This window comes from Humulus lupulus, chromosome 4, assembly GCF_963169125.1.
Source record: "Humulus lupulus chromosome 4, drHumLupu1.1, whole genome shotgun sequence".
In the NCBI taxonomy this organism is placed as follows: domain Eukaryota; kingdom Viridiplantae; phylum Streptophyta; class Magnoliopsida; order Rosales; family Cannabaceae; genus Humulus; species Humulus lupulus.
In genome coordinates, this window is record NC_084796.1 from 186128234 (window position 1) to 186151815 (window position 23582).

Consider the following 23582-nt stretch of genomic DNA (forward strand, 5'->3'; position numbering starts at 1 on the left):
GTTTCAGCAGGGTAACTGTTTACAAGCCAGAGATCCCTCTTCCTCAATGCCCCACTACCTGTATTTATAGGTTTACGGGTGCACTGGGCTTGGGCCGGGCTGACTCGGGCCCAATAAGGGTATAAATACTGCTGACTTCTCTAATGGAAGCCCAATACAAAGGATTAAAACATAGAAAATACACTAATCTGAGCCCACTGGGCCAGCCCAAACCACATCTGTCATGCGACAAATTGGAGCTTTAGTCTGTGCATCTTGGGTAACGAGGCAGATCTAGGAGACAAGATCGGTCAGAACAGTGGCGGCGCAGATCTGAACCAACGGCGTACAATCCTGAGGTAGCCTTTTCTGTAGGTGAAGTGTGGGGACAACCCCCACGCTTCATGGGACTAAGTCAGGGTCATGAACGCTTTACCTTGCCAACCTCGGACAACCGACCCGGGTTCGTTTACCCACGTCCCCCTCCGTTCGTCAAGGCCTTGTACCGTTTACCAGGGGCCCGGATAATTTACTAGGAGCCCGGACCGTTTACCAGGCTCCGGGATCATCCACTGCGATCCTGACTGTCATCTAGAAGCCACGCTCATACCATCTCCCGTATGACCGTCCCGGACGACACTCCCCGGATGCCCTTCGAGCCTCACCTAGACTTGGGCTGCCAACGTCTATTTTACTCTTTGCCAAATGGGCCTGGTCTGGGCCCAAACTCATTCGGGCGGCCCGCAGGCTTGAAGCGTGGACCCGGGCGCCCGGCAGGAAACGGGGATAACAAGTAGGATAGTAGTTATTTCTTCTATTAGGCTCTCAATGAAAGCACCAAAAATATTGACCACAATTTTGGCTAGCGACGAGTAGACGTCAAAATGAAAGTAAGCCTTGAATAGAAAATAACGACACAAATTTTTTTATAGTTGTTCAGCCCCAAGTTGTTGGTAATAGCCTAATCCACTTGGAGTTGTGATATATGTAGCCTACACTTAAGATCAGATGAACCTGAGCCAACTGAGTTTCTTATGTATAAGTAGAAAAATACAAAGTTTCTCTCTCTAGAGAATACAAGCTTTCTCTCTCTAAGCTCTCTCAGAAAATGCCCCAAGAATACTCTCAGTCACAATCCCAGAGTCTCAAAATTAGATAGTCTAAAAGTCTCCAAAAGATCAGATCCCCCGAAATGATACCACGAGCTCTTTATTTATAGGCTCATGGATTGTACATGAAAAATCTCCCGTTTTGATGGGGTCCTTGGTTGTTTTAACCAACTTTAATTAATAAAGTAATAAACAAATTCAAGTTACAACAATATAGCTATTACTTAGGGATATTGAGAGATTCGCGCGGTAGTTACGAGCGATCGGGTTGAAGTTGTTACTGAGATTCTGTAAAGAAGTCATTGGGTAGTTAACTTCTGAGATTCTGACACATCTGGTCGGCTACACTCCTCAATCTGACATAGCTGGTCGGATGAAACCCCTTTCTGATGTAACTGGTCAGGTAAAACCCCTTTCTGATGTAATGGGTCGGGTGAAACCCCTTTCTGAGATAACTGGTTGGATGAAACCCCTTTCTGAGGTAACTGGTTGGGTGAAACACTCCCTGACTAGTTAAATCCTTCCCTTGTCGGATAAATTTCCCTTCTGATGTGTCTGGTCAGGTAAGACTCCTTCCTGACCAGACAAAATTCTTATCTGATCAATTAAATTGTTTCCTAACAAGTTAAACCATTTCCTATCTGGTCGGGTAAATTATTTCTAAACTAGGTAAAACCATCTTCCGACCAGTGATATCACAACTCCGTAGGTCATTTTCTAACCTTTGCACTTCCCTTGGTCAACACATTTATTGACCATTAATGTGACGCTTTACGATCATGCAATGTCACTTATCCCTTCTGATTGCTACGTCATCAAACTAAAATTTTGGGGATAAGACAAACAATGTTAATATGTTTTCTGTGGCTCTTCTATCAGACTTAGTTGTTAAACAACTACTAGTTTCTCAGCTGAATGCCCAAATATTTTTCGATTCAGGGAACTCTCTCTTTTTTTCTTTTGAGAACATTCGGGGAACACTCTTTGTTTAGCTGGAAGTAGTTGTACATTTGTTAGCATCAATCAGGTTTAGAAATTTAGATGGTTTTTATAATGCAGGTTTTCATTTGCATATGCTGATGGAGTATGATTGTATGAGCATTGTTATTGTTAACTCGTCTCAGCTATGAACTTGAGATTAACAATAATAAGTTTGAAGTTTTGGAATAATGACTTGTCAACGTGTGCAGGTGAGTGTTTAATTTTTGCGAGCTTTTGCCTCTTCTCGATTAGATTTGGAGGTTGGATTATGTTGTCATTTTATTTAAGAATCAATCAAGTACATCTGACTCTCTCATCTTATAATTAAATCTTATAGGACTGTAGGTGATTTGAATCCTCCAATTAATTTTCCTTTCTCATTTATTTTTACCTCCCAAAATTGAATATGTTTTTATAAATATTCATCTGGTCCAAAAGTTCTCGTGTAGGATATTGAAGACACTTAGTAGGTTAGTTCTAGTCCTCTTTTTTTTTCCATATGCTGAATTGTATATGACATTGGAGGCACTTTATCATCTCTTCTGGACTATTTAACATGATCTATGCCCACTGGTGAATGTTGGGCCTGCATTTGGGTGGAGACAATATCTGGTACTAAAGATTCTATGTCTAACTTTCTGCATCATTTTGACCTTGTATTAGAATTATTCTAATAACATGGTCTGATTATCCAACCATGTGAGATAGGAGGCTGTAATGGAGGAATGATGTTTATTGTGGACCTTGTTGTACTAGAATTTAATCTAACAACACAACATGGTCTAATTATCCAACCTCGCGAGGCAGTGGAGGCTGTAAATGAAGGGTTCACGATTACTCTAATTAGTGACGGAAAGACGTGTGTGGAGTGTAATGGGGCTAGGGGGAGAGCATCCATATGCATAGATTGGTCTCAATCTTTCCGCAAAAAATTAGTTACATGTGTATTATGAGGATGATAGATGTTGCTCAACTTTCTAGGGTATGCATCAGCTGTACAATAAAAATTTTGATTGCAAACTCTCATTTAGTGGTTTTATTTGATTACGACATTATAGAATGTATTAAGTTGTGGGTTTCAGTGTTAGATCCATTGTATTTGACATGTGTGTTTAGATGATTTTGGCAAAGGGGTTTCCTTGGACGTTGGGGCCTTTGTGCGCAAGTTTGGATATTCTTCTGTAACTTGGGGCTCTCAATTGGCCTAATTCTAAACAAACATGATAGTTCGTAATGATGGATTTTGCATTTTCTGGTGGTTGATGCTTAAGTTTTATGGGTTTTTTCTACTTTAGATCCTTGAGATGCATTAGGCGATTGTATTCTTAATGTGATGAGTAGTCTCCATGCTTAAGTTTGATCTTAACAAACATCTTTGAGGTTCCTAACATTGGTAAGGGTATTAGGGCTGAAGGAGAAGTTCAGTGGCTGGGTGTTGGTTATAGTTGTCCTTGTCATTGCTCCGTTGATTGGATGGATGGTTGCTCATAAGTATGGTGGTTAACTAGCATTTTTGCTATTAACAAGAGCTTTGATTGAAGTATAGTTTTGAGATTTCAAATATTTGATGATCCAGATTGCTTCTAGGAGTCCTTTTACTAGGGGGCCTTTCAAAAGAGAGTATTATGTACTAATAGCTTCTATCTTAAGATATCTCCAATTGTATTTTCAGGGCAAAAGTATGTCAATTTCTTTGTACTCTGTTGCTTCAGTAATGAAAATTTAAAAATAAATATAGCAAGCCAGCTTTTTATTTTTTTGAAGTTGGGAATAAATCCACAATTTTCCCCATAAGCTTAAACAACTTTTGGAGCTAGAATCATTTAAAATATTATTAGGTACATTCTCTAAGTAATCTTGATGTAGTATAAGAAAATTGTTCATGTTTAAATAATTCTTATAATTTATGTGATATGTTTCTAATGAGATGATAAATATTTTAATTAGTTTTAGTGCAATACAGAACATTTAATAATTAAAATGGTGATGGATCATTGTGAAAACATGTTGAATGGTCATTTTATATCATTACAAGCATTACTCATTAAAACACTTCTAATATATTTTGAAAGAAATCTCCAACTTTTGTCGATGTTTGTAATCTCTTTTCTCTTAACTGTAATTATGGACACTTGCCTCATGAGGCTAGTTCAAGTGATTGGGTAATGAGTGTGCAATCTGGGGTTCAAGCCCTTGCAAATGTATCTAATTAAAAAAGAAAACGGTAAATTTTCTCACTTGTTGATTCCTTAGTCCAAACTAACTTACCCAAGTTTAAGTTCATGTGATGCAATTCCTATAATATTTATTATCTATGGATTATTGAATTGCTAAATGAAGAGTTCAACATGTCATTAATTTATTTGACCTCTGCAAGTAAGAGTCTCTTAGTTGAAATCATGATGTCTTTATATTCAGAATTTGGTGACTTGGCAGACTCTTTTGTGGTTGCCTGGTCCACACAGTCTATAGATTTACTATTACTTTTTATTCATCAATCAACTTTGTTAGAAAAAGCCTTTTCTGAGTACCAATTGAATGCTTTATGAGCAATAAGCCTTTACTGAAAAGGTTAGTTTAGTATTTGAGTTTCTTTTGTGCTTTCATTTATTCATATATACCTTCTTTAAAGGGTATAGATGCAATATTTCCTGTTATGCTGAGAGTTTTGCCTCATTGGTGTGAGTTCTAGGCTATGGAGTTGTAACGTTTTTGGTCATTACCTTATGAGTTTCTCTACTTACGGGTATTAGTCAAACTTTGGATAAAAAAAATTGTTTGGCATTTTCTTGTACACTTGCTAAGTTACCATTGATAATAGTTCAGGTATTATTCTTCCAATATATTTTGATTCTATCCTTTTTTTGTTTTGAGTCCACATGTGAATTTTCATATGTGCATATGATGGTGTGATGTAATGGGGAATAAGAATCCAAGTCAATTATAGACACTGGATGATGACAGCAGATAGGTATTAGAGGGATATAAGGATCATTGTATTGAGGGTCAGAGTGCGTGGAATGGAGTAGTACATATAGGAGGGTACGAAGAATGAGTGGGATTTATGTTGGGTGATTGGGAGAGTTGAGGTCTCTCGTATATCTCATTGTTATAGCGTGTCTTGTCTTTTTGTTGATCCAATGACAATTCCCCGTTCTATTTTGTTCTTTCGATTTCATTTTATTCTCAATTTCTCTCTATCTTGGTCTATTATATTTGCCATTGTTCTGAGATTCCTAATTGGGGTATAACAATCTATCTGTGTCCTTTTGTTTGTATTCTTTAATTTGATCTCTTTTTGTATATGTCTTTGTACTCTTTAGTCTTAATTCATTTCCTTGAAATTCAAACTATGCTCTCATGATATTGGTTGGGAAAAGAAAAGCCATCTACTTTGGATGTTTATTGCATTCTATGAACTTCCAATGCAGCAAAATAAGAATGTTGCATGTTTTCTATCATCAAATTAATCTGCAATCTACCTATGAGTGTATTTATCTTATTAATGTGTAGGTTGGATTTTGATTTGGCAGTTTTTGACACCCCCACGTAATTTATCGACTCCGGTGACCAAAGTATGGGACATAGACATGTATTTAGCACATCTCAAGTGTTTGACAGTGACCATGATCCAAACTGGAATCACATCCAGAATGAACAATCATACGGGCATATGGGTAATGTAGCTATATCTTGTTTTTCTCTACATTTATCCTTCTTGTTTTTGAATTACATCAAGTGATTGTCATTCCCTTAGTTTTACCAGAAGTTAAAACTTGAAAAGTTCGGAAATTTATTCTGCTATAATTTCCTTAGACCCTTATGCAACTCATAATTTTCAAGACAAGCCTGATGTCATTTTAGAGCAAAGTTGAGTCATCAATTAGAATAATATTTTGTGTTTTTTCTCTCTGGTCTAACCTGAATTGTAATATGTACTTCCAACCTTGGATCCGATTCTTACAACCAGGGCGGGTAGTACAGACAATGGCTCATATTTTTATCCTACAGAAAATATTCTTGTAGATGGAGTGCATTTTTCTTCGCATTGGAATCATGTGCCAAGGTCTAATGGGTATCCTTCTTCGAGTCACAGAGTGGACGTACCACCTTTTCCCTCAGATACCTCAGGCCCACCTCATGATCCCTTTCAGCATCCATTAAGTGCTGGCACCTTCTCCACATCTCCTGAAAATTACACTCACCATGCGTCTTCATCAAATTATGATAGGCAGCCATTCCAAGGTGTTGAGGGTAGTTTTGTTGATCTTACAATGAGTAATGGAAGAGGGTCTCACAAGCATAAACGCCCAGGAATCCCTTCAGTCCCTGAGAGAGGCGGTACAAGCAGATACTATGGTGCTGGAAGTTCCTCTGACCAACCTATACCTTCATAATTGCGCCATAAGAAAGTGGTTTAGATTCTCAACACATGCCATGGGATCGAGGTACTATGAACCCCAATTATAGAGGAAATGGTCTCTTAATAAGGGTTGAAGGATCTATTAGGAATGTGAGAAGCCGGTATACACATGATTTGGAGTCATACCTAGCCAGGACACATTTGTCGGGAAATTCTTCACATAATTCTTATACAAACCCCATTGAACACCCTAGCACACCGGATCTTTCAGGTCAACCTTTAGCTGGATTGGCCCGAGATTGGAACCACTTTAGCATGTCTCCTTCTCAGGGAAGAGTTTTAATTCCAGATTAGTTACAGTTATATTATAATTATTATTGTTGTTGTTGTTGTTATGTGGTTCCACATTCATTTTAAAAGTTGTTTTAAACTACAGAATCAAGTGGTTTCAGTCATGAGCCTGCACACTTTCTTTTAGGTGTCACTACTAGCAATGAGGGGTACATTGACTTCATTCAAAGCAGAAGTACTATTGTTCCTCAAAGTTATCCTGCTACTTGTTAAGAACAGAGTTATACCCAGTATTGTGTAATTACCGTGTAGCTAAATGTAATCAAGTCACCTAAACATTTGTTAATTGTATTGTTTTATTTCTGTTATCAGTGGTCGGGTGGTTACCAACACTAGGGCCACTTGTCAATATGTAATTGGTTCTTGTATTCCTTTATCAGAGTATAAATGCATCTTGTTCTCCTCAGCCACAATTGTGCTGAGTCTTGCCATTACTGCTCCCTGCCTTTTCAGAAACTTTATCTTGGTATCAGAGCAACAGGCTTGTACCCATGTCCTCCCAGTCGCAGACTCCATTGGCCACCACCACAGCAGCAGCAGGTGCTGCTAGCTCCTCTACTGTACCTCCTCAAAACTTTACCCAGCCTTTCAATACCCTTAATCAACCGTTTCCTTTGAAGCTGGACCGTAAAAATTATGTGCTATGGAAGACCATGGTGTCTACGGTGATTAGAGGTCACCGACTGGATGGCTTCGTCAATGGAACTCGACCTTGTCCCCCTGAGTACGTTTCAGCTCCAACAACAGGTGAAGGAGAACCAGGAGTGACAATCAACCTAGACTTTGAGCAATGGATAGTTGGAGATCAACTACTAATGGGATGACTATATAGCTCTATGACCGAAGGGATAGCAACGGAAGTTATGGGCTGTGAGTCTGCAGCTGCACTCTGGAAGGCACTTGAGAACTTGTATGGGGCTCATTCAAAGTCTAAAATGGATGAGACGAGGACTTTGATTCAGACCACGAGGAAAGGGACAACGTCGATGGAGGAGTATTTGAAGCAGAAGAAAAGCTGGTCCGATTCTCTAGCTCTAGCAGGGGAGCCATACCCAGAAAGTCAACTCATCTCTAATGTAACCTCTGGATTAGATATTGAGTACTTACCCATCGTCTTGCAGATAGAAGCCCGTGAATCAACCACTTGGCAGGAGCTGCAAGGAAATTTGCTTGCATTTGACAACAAAATGGAGCGCCTCCAGAATCTGAGTATCAACGCTGGGACCAAACCCAGTCACCCACTAATTTCTCCAAGTGCAAATGTAATGAATCGGTCCACATTCAATCGGGGTAGAGGCAGCAACAGTTATCACTCAGCACCACATAACTCAAACAACTTTCGTGGTAATTACACTCGTGGAGCAAGTAATGGAGGCCGAGGACGATGAGGTCGTTCAAATGGACCCAAACCCACTTGTCAAGTTTGTGGGCGTTATGGGCACTCTGCAGCAATATGTTACAACAGATTTGATGAATCCTACATGGGTTCGGATCCAAAAGCCAACAACTAGATCAACCAAAAACAGAACCCATCAGCTGCTGCCTACATTGCATCGCCTGAAGTGGTGGATAGTGAAGCCTGGTTCATAGATAGTGGAGCAAGCAATCATGTGACGGCAGATGAAAGCAACATGGGCCAGAAACAAGAGTATGGTGGTAAGGAAAAGCTGGTTATAGGTGATGGTAAACAACTAAACATCTCACATCTTGGTACTGGAAAATTAAATACAAATACTGGGTCGAAAATTTTGCTGCTGAATAACATGCTTCTTGTTCCATCTATTGCCAGAAATTTGATCAGTGTATCTAGTTTAACAGCTAATAATGATGTATTCCTGGAATTTTATTCTGGTTGTTGTTTTGTGAAGGACAAAGTAACAAGGAAGGTGCTGCTGGAAGGAGTGCTTAGAGATGGACTCTACCAGTTCAAATCGTCACCCTCAAAATCTGGTTGTAATAAAAAACACCCTTTGTATTTCTCAAGTGTCTCAAGTATGTCAAAATCAAGAGTTGCTAAGTCAACCAATGTCTTTGTTTCCAAGAAGGATGTGTGGCATAGGTGTCTAGGCCACCCCTCGTCTAAAATTCTCAAAGCTGTCTGTGATTCTCAAAATGTAAAACTGTCAAAAGATGAAATAGAAAATTTCTGTGAAGCTTGCCAGTTTGGCAAGTCACATGCCTTACCCTTTAAATTGTCTACTTTTAGAGCTTCTAAGGTGCTTAAGTTGATTCATACTGATCTGTGGGGACCTGCCCCAATTGCATCTAATACTAATTTCAGATTCTACATACATTTCATTGATGATTTTAGTAGGTTCACTTGGCTTTACCCTTTGAAACACAAGTCAGATGCACTAAATGCCTTTGTTGAGTTTAAAGCATTTGCTGAAAATCAATTTGAAACTAAGATTAAAAGTATCAAATGTGACTGGGGTGGTGAATATCAAGTGTTCGAAAATCTTGTTAAAACCAATGGTATCCATTTCCAACATTCTTGTCCACATACTTCAGCTCAAAATGGCAGAGCTGAAAGAAAGCACAGACACATAGTAGAAATGGGACTAACCCTCCTTGCACAAGCCAAAATGCCACTCAAATTCTGGGTAGATGCCTTCCAAACCTCAGTCTATCTAATAAATAGACTTCCAACTCCAGTTCTGCAGGGAAAATCACCTTTTGAGACTCTTTACTGCAGGAAACCCGATTATAAGCAAATTAAAACCTTTGGTGCTGCATGTTACCCATTTATAAGACCTTATCAAAGCCATAAGTTCCAGTTTCACTCTTTGAAATGTGTAAATTTGGGATTCAATGACTCATATAGAGGATACAAATGTCTTAGTACAACCGGGCGTATATACATATCAAGAAACGTTGTTTTTAATGAAAAAGAGTTTCCATTTAAGAGTGGGTTTCTGAATACATTGGCACCAGAAAAACAACTTGTCATTCATAATGAGTCATGGTCTCAACTCCCTAATATACACTTCAGTCCATATAGTCGGGTATCCTTAAACAAGCCTCATTCTTCACCATCTCGGGCATCTCCTGAAGGCGCGACACCTTCCCAACAAGAGGTAAGCAACTCTATCTCTGTAAGTGAAGCTCTTGATGTGGTTGATCATGGTTTTGTAGTACCCGAAACAGCCCAGAATGAAGCCCAAAATATCGAAACTCTTGCTGAAACTACTGAACAGATTACTGAAGCAGGTGCTCGGGTTGAAGGAGAAATGACTAGCAAGAAGCCATCACACCCAATGATAACTAGAGCCAAAGCAGGCATCTTCAAACCGAAGACATACTTGAGTGAATCAAAGTGGATAGAACAAGATGAAGAACCAGAAAGTGTGACTGAAGCACTTAAGCACGCAGGCTGGAGAAAAGCCATGGAGGACGAAATTGAAGCACTAAAGGCCAACAAAACATATTCCCTTGTTCCAAGACAACACAATCAGAATTTAATTGGCTGCAAATGGGTACTAAAAATAAAGAGAAATGCAGATGGGTCATTCCAGAGATATAAGGCACGAATGGTAGCAAAAGGTTATCACCAAAGAGCAGGGGTAGATTATGGAGAGACCTTCAGTCCAGTCATAAAAGCATCCACAGTCAGAGTAATCCTAAGTATAGCCGTATCAAGATGTTGGGAAATCAGACAAATAGATATCAATAATGCCTTCCTAAATGGGCATATTGAAGAGGATATATATATGAGGCAGCCAGAGGGCTTCGAAGACCCAAAACAACCTAACCATGTGTGTAAGCTACACAAATCTTTGTATGGGTTGAAACAAGCCCCAAGGGCCTGGTTTGATAAGTTGAAGAGCACATTGTTGGAGTGGAAATTTCAGAACTCAAGAGCAGATACCTCCTTGTTTTTCTACATAGACAGCAAACTCATCATCTTGGTGTTGATTTATGTGGATGACATCATAGTCACTGGGAACAACAATCATAAACTGGATGAATTTATTCAGCTGCTGAACAAGAACTTTGCTCTGAAAGATCTAGGAGAGCTACGGTTCTTCCTGGGAATAGAAGTCGAAAGAGATGTGACTGGTCTCTATCTCACTCAAACAAAGTATATTGATGAACTGTTGAAACGAAATAACCTGCAACACCTCAAACCGTGTCCAACACCCACGGCTTCAGGAAAAACTCTATCTCTAACAGATGGTCAAGAAATGACAAATCCCACGGTTTACAGAAGCTTGATTGGTGCCTTGCAATACCTGTGTAACACTCGGCCAGACATAAACTACGCAGTAAACACTCTTAGCCAGTTCCTTAAGGCTCCAACCGATGTTCATTGGAAGGCAGCCAAGAGGATCTTGAGATATTTGAAAGGCACTCGCACACTCGGACTACACATTTGTTGCAGTGACAGAATGAACATCACAGGGTACTCAGATGCTGATTGGGCCAGCAATGTAGACGATCGAAATTCAGTGGGAGGCTATTGTGTTTACCTAGGAGACTCACTAATATCCTGGTCTTCAAAGAAACAAGCAGCAGTATCCAGATCTAGTACAGAATCTGAATATAGAGCTCTTGCAAATGTGAGTGCAGAAATCACTTGGATAGAATCCTTACTCAGAGAATTAAAGTTTCCTCAGCCAGAGAAACCAGTTACCTGGTGTGACAACACAAGTGCAAGTGCCCTTGCTTCAAATCCGGTCTACCACGCGAGAACAAAACATATTGAGTTGGACATTCATTATGTTCGGGACAAGGTGCTCAAACAAGAACTTGAGGTTCGATATATACCATCTGTAGAGCAGATAGTAGATTGTATGACAAAGGGTCTATCTCATGCTCGGTTTCACTATCTCATCTCCAAACTTGGTGTGAAGACTTCACCCTCACGTTTGAGGGGGGGTGTTAAGAACAGAGTTATACCCAGTATTGTGTAATTACCGTGTAGCTAAATGTAATCAAGTCACCTAAACATTTGTTAATTGTATTGTTTTATTTCTGTTATCAGTGGTCGGGTGGTTACCAACACTAGGGCCACTTGTCAATATGTAATTGGTTCTTGTATTCCTTTATCAGAGTATAAATGCATCTTGTTCCCCTCAGCCACAATTGTGCTGAGTCTTGCCATTACTGCTCCCTGCCTTTTCAGAAACTTTATCTCTACTGCTGCCCAATCTACGAGAAGGGATCGTAGTAGATATTCTCAAAGGCCTGGCCCAACTTTTCGAGCTTCTTCAAGCAGCTTGGGGCTGGGACATGTGGCTCCTCCAGAACAGGGATTGCAATTGGTAGCTGAAAATTACTCTAGACATCCTCGGCCTCTGTCCAATGTTGGATGGCACAATGGTGGTAGAAGCAGTAGATCAAGGATATCAAGTGAAAGATATTGTTTACTCTCTGATGAGACAAGTCTTCGTGAAATATTTTCTTCAGAGGTATGTACATCGCATGATGAAATTCCCTTCTTATAATGAGAATTGCTAGCTTTCTGTGATACTCCTACATGAAAAATCATAGATGTTATACAATTCTTTTAATGCACCGACTTCATAAATGAACTCCATGCCTACAAAACCATTTAAACAAGAGAGTGTATGAAATGTAGTTTATTGCACTTCATCACGAATTTGAGGACCTAACTATGGGCCTATACAAAACTTGTAATTTTATTTCAATCTCATGTGAAACCAGGTTGATACAACCGCATCTTATCAAAATCACATGGCTTAGATGACAACGATTGTTTTCGCTTCTTACAATACGCGTTGACTTGTAGAAACAAATAATCTATTTTCAGGGTTTCATGATTGTGGATCGCTCAGCCTTGTATGGATCTAGAAATATTGTTAATCAACATAGGGACATGAGGTTGGACATTGACAACATGAGCTATGAGGTAAACAATCAACATTCCTCACTTCTTTTTCCGTCCTTCCTTCAGTTTGTTATTGTTGTTGTTGTTTGATTACTCTTGTTTTACAAAAACAAGAACTTCTTGCACTTGGGAACGCATCTAGAGCTTCAACACTGGTTTGTTTGAAGATTTGATAATCAAGTGTGTGACTGAAACAATATATTGTTCCTCAGATCAAATCTAGGATGAAGGCAATTGTGTAGTAGGCCTGGTAAGATATTCTGAAACATCTTGTTCTTTAGTGCATTAATGTCACATTGCTCAAGGAGTCAGATGTAGAAACCACTTGAATAAAAAGTTATATTGGCAAAATACCAAAGTCGTTCAAGTTACCATAAAATTACACTGAGCGACTCATAATTGAACTTGAACGACCATCATTGGTTGTTCAATGAAAAATCGAGTAGGTTGATCTTCAAATTATGTTATCTTTAACTAAGTTTGTACAAAATTTGTGTGGTGATAGGAGGAGTACAAGAACTTGGATGATGTTGGTGTTGGGGTTTTATGCCCTAACTAAAACTCAATTTTTTTGTAATATCATTTTATTATCAATAAAATAATATAAATCATTTTTTTGACTTGGTCAATCACTTTGCTCACATGTTTTATTTTTATAATTATTTGTTTAATATAAACTTCTATTAAATCCCGAGCATATAGCTAATCAAATTTATAGTGACGTAATCACAGTGGAATATAAATATGATTATATGTTCAAACATAAGTTAGTCCTAAGATTAGTCAGCGCACAGGATTTACACTGAATTGACAATCTACGATATGATCTACTTACACATTGTAGTGTTATGTTCTTTCTAGAAATTAGCAAAGTAGATAAGATCGGATGTATTTGTTACATCGGACTAGACCGGTATTGACAATAGATAAGATAAGTAAACATAATGTTATTATCTATTCTAATCATATCATACAGTTGACCATAGGTCATTTCAATCTCAATTCTAAGTGGTTAGTATTCTAACTGGTTGTATTATTTGAGTTCTTTGACTTGTTCGTTACTAGCTTACCCTACGAGCTAGTCCATACTTACATCTTGGAAACTAGGTAGTATAATTAAGTGGGAGTGTTAAGCATAGATATGAACATCTATAGCTTCTAATGAAGAAGTAAAACGATGGTTTTCTTTTAGTTTGGTTCAAGGTGCTAAATGATAGAGATCTCATTCCAGTAATTAATATTCATTTACTGAAATATCATTTACAAGGACCTAAGTGTTTTAAGGATAAAATACAATGAGGGGTATAACGGTATTTTAGTCTCATCTCATTGTAGACCGTCTATAGATGATTGAGTGATTATTATGGTTGTAACAATAGATAATTAATAACGTATCTATATTGATTATAGAGCGTTCTATGAATTCAAGAGTGCAATTCCGAGTCTTTAGTGGACTCATGAGAAATTAATAAGTTAGTAAATTTATTTGTTAGATTTATGATAACTTATTGGAGCTTGATTTCATAGGTCCATGGTACCTTTGATAAAATCATCTAGATAGTCTCAATTAATTGATTTAATTATCAATTACAATTATCAAAGTTGACCAGGTCAATTTTGGATAGTTTCATAGAGTTATGTAATTTAGAGAAGAAATGAGATTTTAGGGCAGATTTATTAATTAAGAAAAATTGGTGTCTAAATTAATAAATAACTTATAATTAAGTTTCAAATTATAAATAATTAATTTGATAAAGGATTTAATTAATTATTTAATTAATTAATCAATAGAAAATAATACGAGTCTTGATTTTAAGTCCAATGGGCTTATAATTAAAAGAGAAATTTCACGGGTCTATGGCCCATGGGAATTTCGACCTAGGATTGATAATTGGTTATTATTTTATTGATTTTTTAATTAAATAAGTAGCCTAATTAAGCTTATAAAAGAAATGTTAAGTGAGAGTTGAAAACATGTGATCAAAAGATCTAGTTTTGATGCTTTAGAGTTTTAGAATCTCTCTACACCATAAGTCATTTTCTAAGCCTCAATATTCTCTTCTCTGCTTCTTATTGTATCTATCTCATGTGTTGAGAATCGCCCACTCTAGTCTAGGTTATTCTAAGGATACTTTGGAAAGCTATGAAGAAAATTGAAGAACGGTTCAGTTTCTTGGTGATACCCTGCGACGGAAATGATACAAGGGTTAAAGAAACTGAAGGAATGACTCACTCATTCCACTACACAATAATGTAAGTGTTCTTATCATTATCTCTGTATGAAATCAATTTTAGAAACATGTACTAGGTTTTCTTATATTAATATTGTTGTCTGTGTTTTCATCCAAGGACACGTGCCTCTTTTTTATGAGGCAGCACCCAAAAGATTTGTTCTCAGGGGATCGGTCCAACAGTTAAAGGTCGACCTCCTCGGATAATATGAAGGCATCGACATCTTTCCTAGGCCATGTCCCAAGAGCTATGAATGTCTTCATAAGGTTATCTCCCAGGGATGCTTGATAGTCCACGTCTTTTCCTTGCTCCCAGCTATATTCCAAGCTGAGGGCCTAGTCCTCAGAATCTTAGGAATAGGCCAGGTATCAGCCAATGCGAATTAGCTGCCTAAAAGGAAGACCTGACAACCTCTTTGGGCGATCTGCCTACAGTGTTACCGATGGTACGACTCAACAATTCGCACTCCCACTACGTCGCTTGACACAGAAATACGTACAGCATGCCCTGACAGTCCCAGGGGCATGTTCCCCGTAAAGTGTTTACCTTTCTGCAGTGGGCCCTGCAAATCTCACTTAGGTCATGGTCTCTATTCAATGCAGCCCAATGCATTGAAGTGTATTAATCCCTAATTTATGGGAAGAATGTGTATTACTTTTTTATGATTAACATTAATGGCCCTAGCCTCTATAAATAGGAAACCCATTGGAGAGGATCTTGTCTACCTCGGCCTTGAGGGCCTCTTTCTGAGTATGGTCGAACGCCTGTTGCTTTTGCTGAATGAGAGCAATGCTAGGGTCAGCATTCAAGGCATGGCATGTGACATTTGGATCAATGCCAGTCATGTCGAAATGTGACCATGCGAACACATCTTGGTTCTCTCGAAGGAAGACCACTAACGCTTCTCGGACCTCTGTTTTAAAGTCTCCCCCGACTTTCACCTTCCTACCGGTGATGGAGGTTTCTAGAACCACCTACTGTACTTCCTTAATTGATTCGATGGACCGCTCCTCTTGAACCTATGGGTCTATGTAACGACCCAGATTTTCAAGACTCGATAATGCGGAAATATAAATGTTTTCATTTAACAAAATGTCTCAAAAACCCATAGAAAAAAAAAAAATTTAAAAAGCCGTATGGCCATACTTAACATTTAGTTACAAACATGTTTTATAAAGAGTAGAGTGAGCCTAGTTTAGGAAAATTACACAACATTTCCAAAAATAAAACGGCTTCCCAAAAGGTCGGTCCACATGTACATTTGCAAGGAAGACTCCAGCGCTCATTGCTCTGCATTGCCCTTGCTCACCTACAACATGAAACAACTAGGTAAGCGAAAACGCTTAGTAAGATCAACTTTCAAACAAAGCATGTAGAGAATTAGGGTTCCGAACCCTACACAATCAATTTCAAGAATGCTAAAGCATCCTGGCAAACTTATGGTCATGCCTGATAACCATTGATAAATTAATTCATAACTAGATAAAAATCCTGCACTCAGAAAAATCCTAGAACAAGAAGATATATTATATCACAACTATATCTTATCAACAAATATATCCCTGCACTCAGAAAAATCCCAGAACAAGCAGATATATTATATCACAACATAATTCGAGACCAACGCTCGACAATTTCCAACAATTCATGCGTAACGCGCCCTCCAACATAATTGCTAATCTGTAAAAGAGAACCGAGTCCCCACACTAAGATCTAGCCAATAAATATTCTCATCAAGGGTAACTATCGTGTTACCTAGGGCATCGCCACTTATTCAAGAGTGTAATCCAATTTACACGGTTTTACGGAGACTTCTATGTTAATCAATGGTGCTGGTGAGCAGTTGCCCCTAGGGTGTTCAGCCTCACTCAATCTTGGCAACCCCTAGTATCTCTAGGCACTCTCACTGAATGGCCAATATTCACGGCTGCTAACCGGGAATAACTTATCAGAGCACTTGCTCGGATTCTAACCGTCCAATGATTAAGTAAGCATGAGGGCCCCTAGGTCCCATTTATCTTGGCGCCCCTAGGTTTAACCAGCTTATCCCATCTCATGGCCACTCGTCGCGGTAATGAACCGGACATAAATAAAATCAAGCAATGTGACGGGGATCAACCGTCTAGGATATGACGGACATCTACCGTTCATATTTTCTAAATCAGCACTTACTAGACTAACGTCTCTAAGCAACTTTCTATGACAGCATATATATGTGCATGTATCCCTATACTAACATACAAGACAATAATCATTTCATGTTGCAGCCATACGATATAAGTTGACTTACTTGGAGTCCTTAGCGCTCAGCAGGTTTTCACCCTCCAATGTTCAGTCCAGTTACGCTTAGCCAATACTGTAGTTATCCATACAGTATACTCGGATTAATTATGGCACTCATAATTCATTATTATTATTTTGGGCAGTTTGGTCATTTTAATAAAGTCATTTGTAAGGATTTATAATCCTTATTTGGTTTTAAACCTATTAAGGAAAGTCATACAAAATATTCGAGACTAAACCCTAAGTCTATGGGAGGCCTATCCTAAGGTCTCGAGGCCTATCCTAAGGTCTCGATACCTAGGCTCGGGTATCACAATTGTAACGACCCAAATTCGCTATTAAGGCTTAAGGGCCTTGATTAGTGTGCTAGGAGGGCATGTTGGGATTTATGTGTGATTTTATGAATTAAATGCATGATTATGATTTAAAGCATGGTATTTGGCTATTTGTTTAACTGAGATGCATGGCTATGTTTACTAGTATGCATGTAGGCCCAGATCGTGTTAGAAGGGCGTAATTGTAATTTTGGCCATGTTGGGCATAACTGTATTGATAGGTGATAATTGTAATCCGTGATTTGTACCACGCGAGTGTGGTGTTATTGTTGTGATGCACGTGCCGAGACGGTCCTAGAGAGCTAGTTTAACTTAGATGTCACAACGGGATTTTATGCCCGGCTTGGGGGGAGCCTAGGGGTAATTCGGGGATTTTGTAACTTAGCTCTTGAGAGATTTTGGTGACTGGTAATTTGGTAACTTGTGTGACTATTAGTAACCATAGAGAGTAACAGGTTTTGATGGTAAGATGGTAGAATTGTAATGGATAGGAAATGACAAGTAAGCCCTTGAGGTTTAGTTATGAAAGGATAAGCAAGGAGGGGTAAAGTGGTCATTTGGCAAGGTTAATAGACAAATTTGAGCTGTGTTATAGGGGTACACGGTTTGGTCTTGGTCACTTGAGGCTTTGATAGAATTTGAAGAGAAGAAAGAGAAGGAGAAAGAAGGTTAGGGCAAGAAGAAGAAGAGAAGGAGAAGTGGGAGTCTAGGAGAAGATCAAGGAAGCTTTGTGTGGATTCTCCATTTGAGGTAAGAGTTTTATACACATTTAAGTTTGGGTTCTGTTTTGAATTGATGAATTTTAAGCCTAAGCTAAGCATTGTTAAGTTTTGGGATAGTTGCTGAAATTTGAGATCAATTGGGTGGATTTTGAGTATGTTTGTGTTTTGAGCTTGAATCTTGAGTTTATGGGTTGTGGAATGGTTTATTTGGAGTCTTGAGTTGGTTTTGGGGCTTGAGTGTGAGTTTGGGTTGATTTGGGAGTGTTTTGGCTCGAGGAAATGCAGGGGAAAAACCCAGTTTTTCTGGGTTCGCGTTGGGGCGCCGCGGCCCTGTTCTTGGGCGCCGCGGCGCAAGGCTGAAGGCAGGAGGGGATGGGGCCTCTGACTTGATTAGCGCCGCGGCCCTGTAGGGCTGAGCCGCGACGCTAGGCCATTTTCAGGACACCAAAATTTGCATTTTTCAGCTTTTGCTCCGGGGGTTCGGGGGATGTTTCCGATGAACTGTTTTAGGAATTTGGGAGTCCCGAGAGTGTGGGATTGGTCCCGGGAAGTGGTTTTGGGTTGATTAGTAATGAGGGATGTTTCTTGTGTGTTGTGACTAGGTTCTTTGAGAGGCTCGTGCTAGAGGACCGTGCTCGCGGCTTTGGTGCATCAGGAGGCTCGGAATGCAGGTAAGAAAACTATAACACCCGAGGTTAGGGCATGGCCCCAGATTGTATTATGTGCAAATGTTTAAACCTTAAATGAATCATGATGTGTGTGAATGATTATTTCGAATGTACTATATGTGTGATTATGATGAAATGAGCGGCAAGGGCCGAGTACGGCGTAAGCCGGGGCGGCCGTGGGCCGAAAGTAACACCTAGCACATGGGATGCTATAATCAGGGCGGGGCCCGGTGAATAACATTATTATTGCTATATTCAGGGTGGGACCCAAGGGATACATGAGTTATCCTCGCGGTGAGAACCGATACCCCAGGGCTCTGGTAAGGCCTCTGGGGCGGCATGGCCGTGTTTGCTTAGTCTAATGGTTGACTTGTTTATATGTGGGTTATCTGTTATGATAAATTGTATAAATGCATATGTTATGTTCTGCATGAGTTTTCTTGCTGGGCTTCGGCTCACGGGTGCTCTGTGTTGCAGGTAAGGGCAATGACTGAGTCAACCAACCATGAGTACGGAGAGCGTGAAGCGACGCGTACATGTTTGGCCTGCCCGACTGCTTTGGTTGGGGGTTTATTCGTAAATGGCTGTAATAATCTATGATTTTATGATTTCTCAAAATGTAACCTTATTTCAAGACGTGATTAGTTTTCAAACCTTATTTTGGGATCCCAAATGTTTAATAATAGAAGTTTTAATGAAACGACGCATTTTCTAAGATTACAGCCTTAACTTTTAATTAGTCACACTTTTGTTTCAAAACCTCGGTTAGCGAGTTCTTTGCACACTGTTTTGTCTTAAAAACTCACTCAGTAACGGCTCTAAGGAAGTAGGGCGTTACAACAATGGTATTTTCCCACAATCCGCTAAAAATCTTATTCTTTCAAGATATCGCTATTAACCCGCACTTTCGACTAGTCGGTTAAAATATGTAAGATTTTAGCCGGTATTATATCCAGAAAATACTAATAAATTCCTTAATTATTTTTAAAGAAAATAAATTCTTAAATTTTCCTTTTATTTTTCTTAAGGTTTTAATATCTAAAAATCGTTTTAAGAAAATTGCCTAATTTGTCTTAATTAGGAAAACCGTTAAAAATTTCCCATCTTGACTAATTAATTTTCCAAAATCAATTAATCAATTTTACTTACTAGAAAAATAATTCATTTAATTATTTTATCAAATTATAGGGTTTTAAACCATCTTTTAATTTATTAACTATTAATAAATTAAATATCTTATTTTTAGAAAGAATAAAAGCTCTTTAATAAAAATAATTCATTTAAACTCAAATGGGTAATTTTAGTGAAAATATGATTTCAAGACTTACCAATTTATATCTTGAAACAAGCAAAATTTTACTTTTTACCTTATGTTCCAAAATCTCATTTTTACACTAAGTGTGAAAAGTCTATTTTTCACATTTTTAACTACATACTTCGTTAGTTCATAACTTGAAATTTACTTACCCAATTGTTACCAAAATTTCCCAATTCCATTTTTGTTATGCCATTTAGGTCTTTGTAAAATCTTAGGTCAAAATGAGCATTTTTTATTGGTGAAATCATTTTCCAACAATGAGGTAAAAATGACATTATTTTCAAGTCCTTATTTTTTCCAAACTTTGATAGTTAATAACTTTCAAACCGTTCAATATTTTCTTACCAAATTTTACAGTGGAATAATAGGTTATGCCAGAAATATTTCCACAAAATTTTAGAAAAAACTGGGTTAATTTGCCCTATACAGTGGCTGTCCAAACTTGGTTCCGGAAATAAGAATACGAAAAAACAGTTTTTTACCTAAACTTTGAAATAGCATAACTTACTCATTTCTAAACATTTTTTAGTGTTTCAAAAGCTCAATTTTATGTCCTCAATCTCAACAACATCACAGTATAATTTAATTTTACAAAAAAAATATACAGTAGCTGCTTGACCCCTTGGAAGTCACAACTCAAAACATGTTTTGTTTTAGGGTATCCTACAAAACCCTTGGGGTTTTGGTTCCCATTTTCAAAAATCAATACACAAGCATCATAAAAATTATTAAACAACTACCATAACCTTATTACATCACCAATAAGAAACTTTAAGCATTAAATATACAAAATAATGCTTAAAACTAAAAACCCTACAACAAAATCATCAAAAGTAAATTTTTTACCTCTTTGGTGCTCTTGCTTAAGGTTTGGACCTTCCTATTAGCTTTGGCTCCTCCAAAACCTTTCAAAAACCCTAACCAACTTTCCCCAACAACATAGTTAATTAACTATTTGAAACTCTGTGCTTAAAACTTTACAAAAGACTAGATTAGTGAAACTTTACCTTAGAGAAAAATACTTCCTAGACCAAGACTTAGCCTCCAAGTTTTCCTTGGTGTTCTTGAGGTTGAATATTGAGGGAACACTTTGAGAGGTCTTCAAAAATCAGATGAGTGAATGAGAGAGAGTGGTGTGGTTGGTTGGGGAGGGTTGGAAGAGTTTATACTATCTAATTTACCCTAAAAACACTCAAGTGTTTTACTCCCACTTGCCCACTTGACAATATCCCAAACCTTTAAATAAATGGGATTTAAACTCAATTAGTTAATAAATGGGGTTTCAAAACATCACTTGGTCGGCCACCCCTTGCTATATATATGATCATTTCATTTTATTTTATTTTTTTATAAAGGTTAATAAATGTTTCATAAGAAGAAAAGTCCAAATTGGCTTTTGACACATTTTTCACTCTTATTAAGTTTTAATCACCAAACTTAATATTAATTAATTAAATTGAATGTCTCTCACATTTAATTTAATTAATCACATAATAAAATTTAACCTAAGGTCCATTCATGGAATAAAATTCCCCATTTCGGCAAAATTAGGCATTTAACACAAAATGCCTTAAAATTTCCATTTTCTTTTAGGTTTATTATTTTTGACCAAACTTTAACTTTTATGAATGTATTTTATGCCCAAAATATAATTGCCATGATTTTTCATTTTATTTTCTGAGATTTTTACCCGATCAGGGTTTTTGTGTCGGTCTAGGACCAAAAGTCTTATCTTGACTTTTAAAATCACAAAATTCATATTTTGGCTAGCAATAACTCATGGAATACTTACAAACAAAATATAATATTATTTAAAATAATATTCTTAACCCGGGGGAAAAATCCCGACCCGAGTCGTTTAAAGGTACCCAAAAACGTAGGACGTTACAGTCTAACTCGTCAGGCGCCGAGTCCTGCACAGCTTGTACCTCCGGGGTCTTGAAGTTCTCAGAGATTTCCTCCCTTACCATCATTACGGGAGCCTTGAGGGAGACATTGTAACATTGTCTCACCTCCTTTTGGTCACCGCGGACTGTGCCAATTCCCGCATCTGTGGGGAATTTCATGCACAGATGACGGATTGAGGTGACTGCCCCAAACTCCACTAGTGTAAGTCGTCCCAAAATGGCTTGTATGCCTAGAGACAATCCACCACCACAAAGGTGCAATACTTAATGGTCTGGCGAGGTACCTCTCCAAGCGTCACTGGGAGCTTTATCTGGTCTGCTGTAGTTGGCCTATCTTCTTGAAATATGATTTAAATAGGATATTCACCGAACTCCTGTTGTCTACTAGAATCCGCACTACCATTTAGTTGGTGATTTGGCTCTCAATCACCAACGAATCATGATGCGTTAAATGCACTCTCCGACCATCGTCTTCGAAGAACGTTATGACTTGGTCAGTCATTCGCGACATTTGGGCAGGTAATTGGGTTAAATCCATTACCTCATCATCCTGGTTCAAAGCTCGTGCATACTTGTTCTGCGAGCTTTGTGAGGTGCTCCCCAGGTGTGTTCCTTCAGATATGGTTCCTACCCACCCATTTACTAGAGGAGGCCCTTGGGCTACTGGATGTTGGCGACCAACCAGAGTCGTTGTCGGGACCTGACGTGTGGCAGGCAGAGCCGTCGGTCCGGCCACGAGTGGTTGTGCTTGACGCGGTCCACCCTTAGCATATTGATGGAGGTGTCCCAGCTTGATGAGGTTCTCAATCTCATCTTTGAGTTGGCGACATTCGTTAGGGTGATGCCCTATGTCGTATTGGAAACGACAAAATTTTCCAGGGTTCCTCCTATCCCTGTCTCTTCGGATGGGCTGTGGCTTCCGGTAGTGCACGTGCTATGTCGTGGCCACAAAGATGTTCTCTCGGAAGTCCACCAAGTCAATATATTCGGAGTACTGCGAGACGTACTTCTCGCCTGATGCGACTCCCTTCTCGGGATGTGTGATTCCGCCTACCTTGGGTTTGCAACCATTACCCTTCCCTCCGCGCCTTGTGCCACTTGGAGCTCGACTGGATTCAGCTAGATGGGATGGGGCAACAATTCCAGCACTGAATGTTGGCTGAAAAGCAGTGTATCCAGTGGGCGCTGCCCCGAACCCTTCCAGGGACATACCAAATCCAGGAGCAGACATGGCGCTATAACCGAAAGGGGCGGCGCTCTAGCCCGCTCCCAACGACCCCTGTTGAATGTGAACATAGGGGGAGTATTGGATCCCCAAGGCCATGGGACCAAGAGCACCCGAGGCAGGGAAAAGGATGAGTGCTCCAAATGCCCCGATCTAGGCTTCCTCCCAGCTGATGTATTCTTGAGCCCGATGAATGAAGTCGTCGAGATGTCGTTAGTGTCGCATTGGTCAGGGAGGAAAGTTGTATTCAGCACCCCA

General features: G+C 38.9%; 1 protein-coding gene across 3 annotated transcripts; it reads left to right on the plus strand.

Moving 5' to 3' along the window:
* The first annotated feature begins 1220 nt into the window (after positions 1–1220).
* Positions 1221–19669, plus strand: LOC133831022 (uncharacterized). Of its 3 annotated transcripts, none has more exons than XM_062261180.1 (4): positions 1221–2278; positions 5603–5746; positions 12557–12655; positions 12749–13178. In XM_062261180.1, exons 1-4 carry the CDS (start codon positions 2258–2260, stop codon positions 12797–12799), a joined length of 315 nt encoding a protein of 104 aa, XP_062117164.1. In that variant the 5' UTR covers positions 1221–2257; the 3' UTR covers positions 12800–13178. The 3 variants fall into 3 exon arrangements, with proteins under 3 accessions (XP_062117164.1, XP_062117163.1, XP_062117165.1); XM_062261179.1 differs by lacking the exon at positions 12749–13178 and adding an exon at positions 19352–19669 and having other exon boundaries at positions 1222–2278; XM_062261181.1 differs by lacking the exons at positions 12557–12655; positions 12749–13178 and adding an exon at positions 19352–19609 and having other exon boundaries at positions 1659–2278.
* The last annotated feature ends 3913 nt before the right edge of the window (positions 19670–23582 follow it).

Coding starts and splice junctions, on each gene's coding strand:
- LOC133831022 (XM_062261179.1), top strand. CDS start 2,258: ATGACTTGTCAACGTGTGCAG. Junction 5,747..12,556: donor ACAATCATACGGGCATATGG/GTAATGTAGCTA, acceptor ATCTATTTTCAG/GGTTTCATGATTGTGGATCG. Junction 12,656..19,351: donor TTGACAACATGAGCTATGAG/GTAAACAATCAA, acceptor TCTGTGTTGCAG/GTAAGGGCAATGACTGAGTC.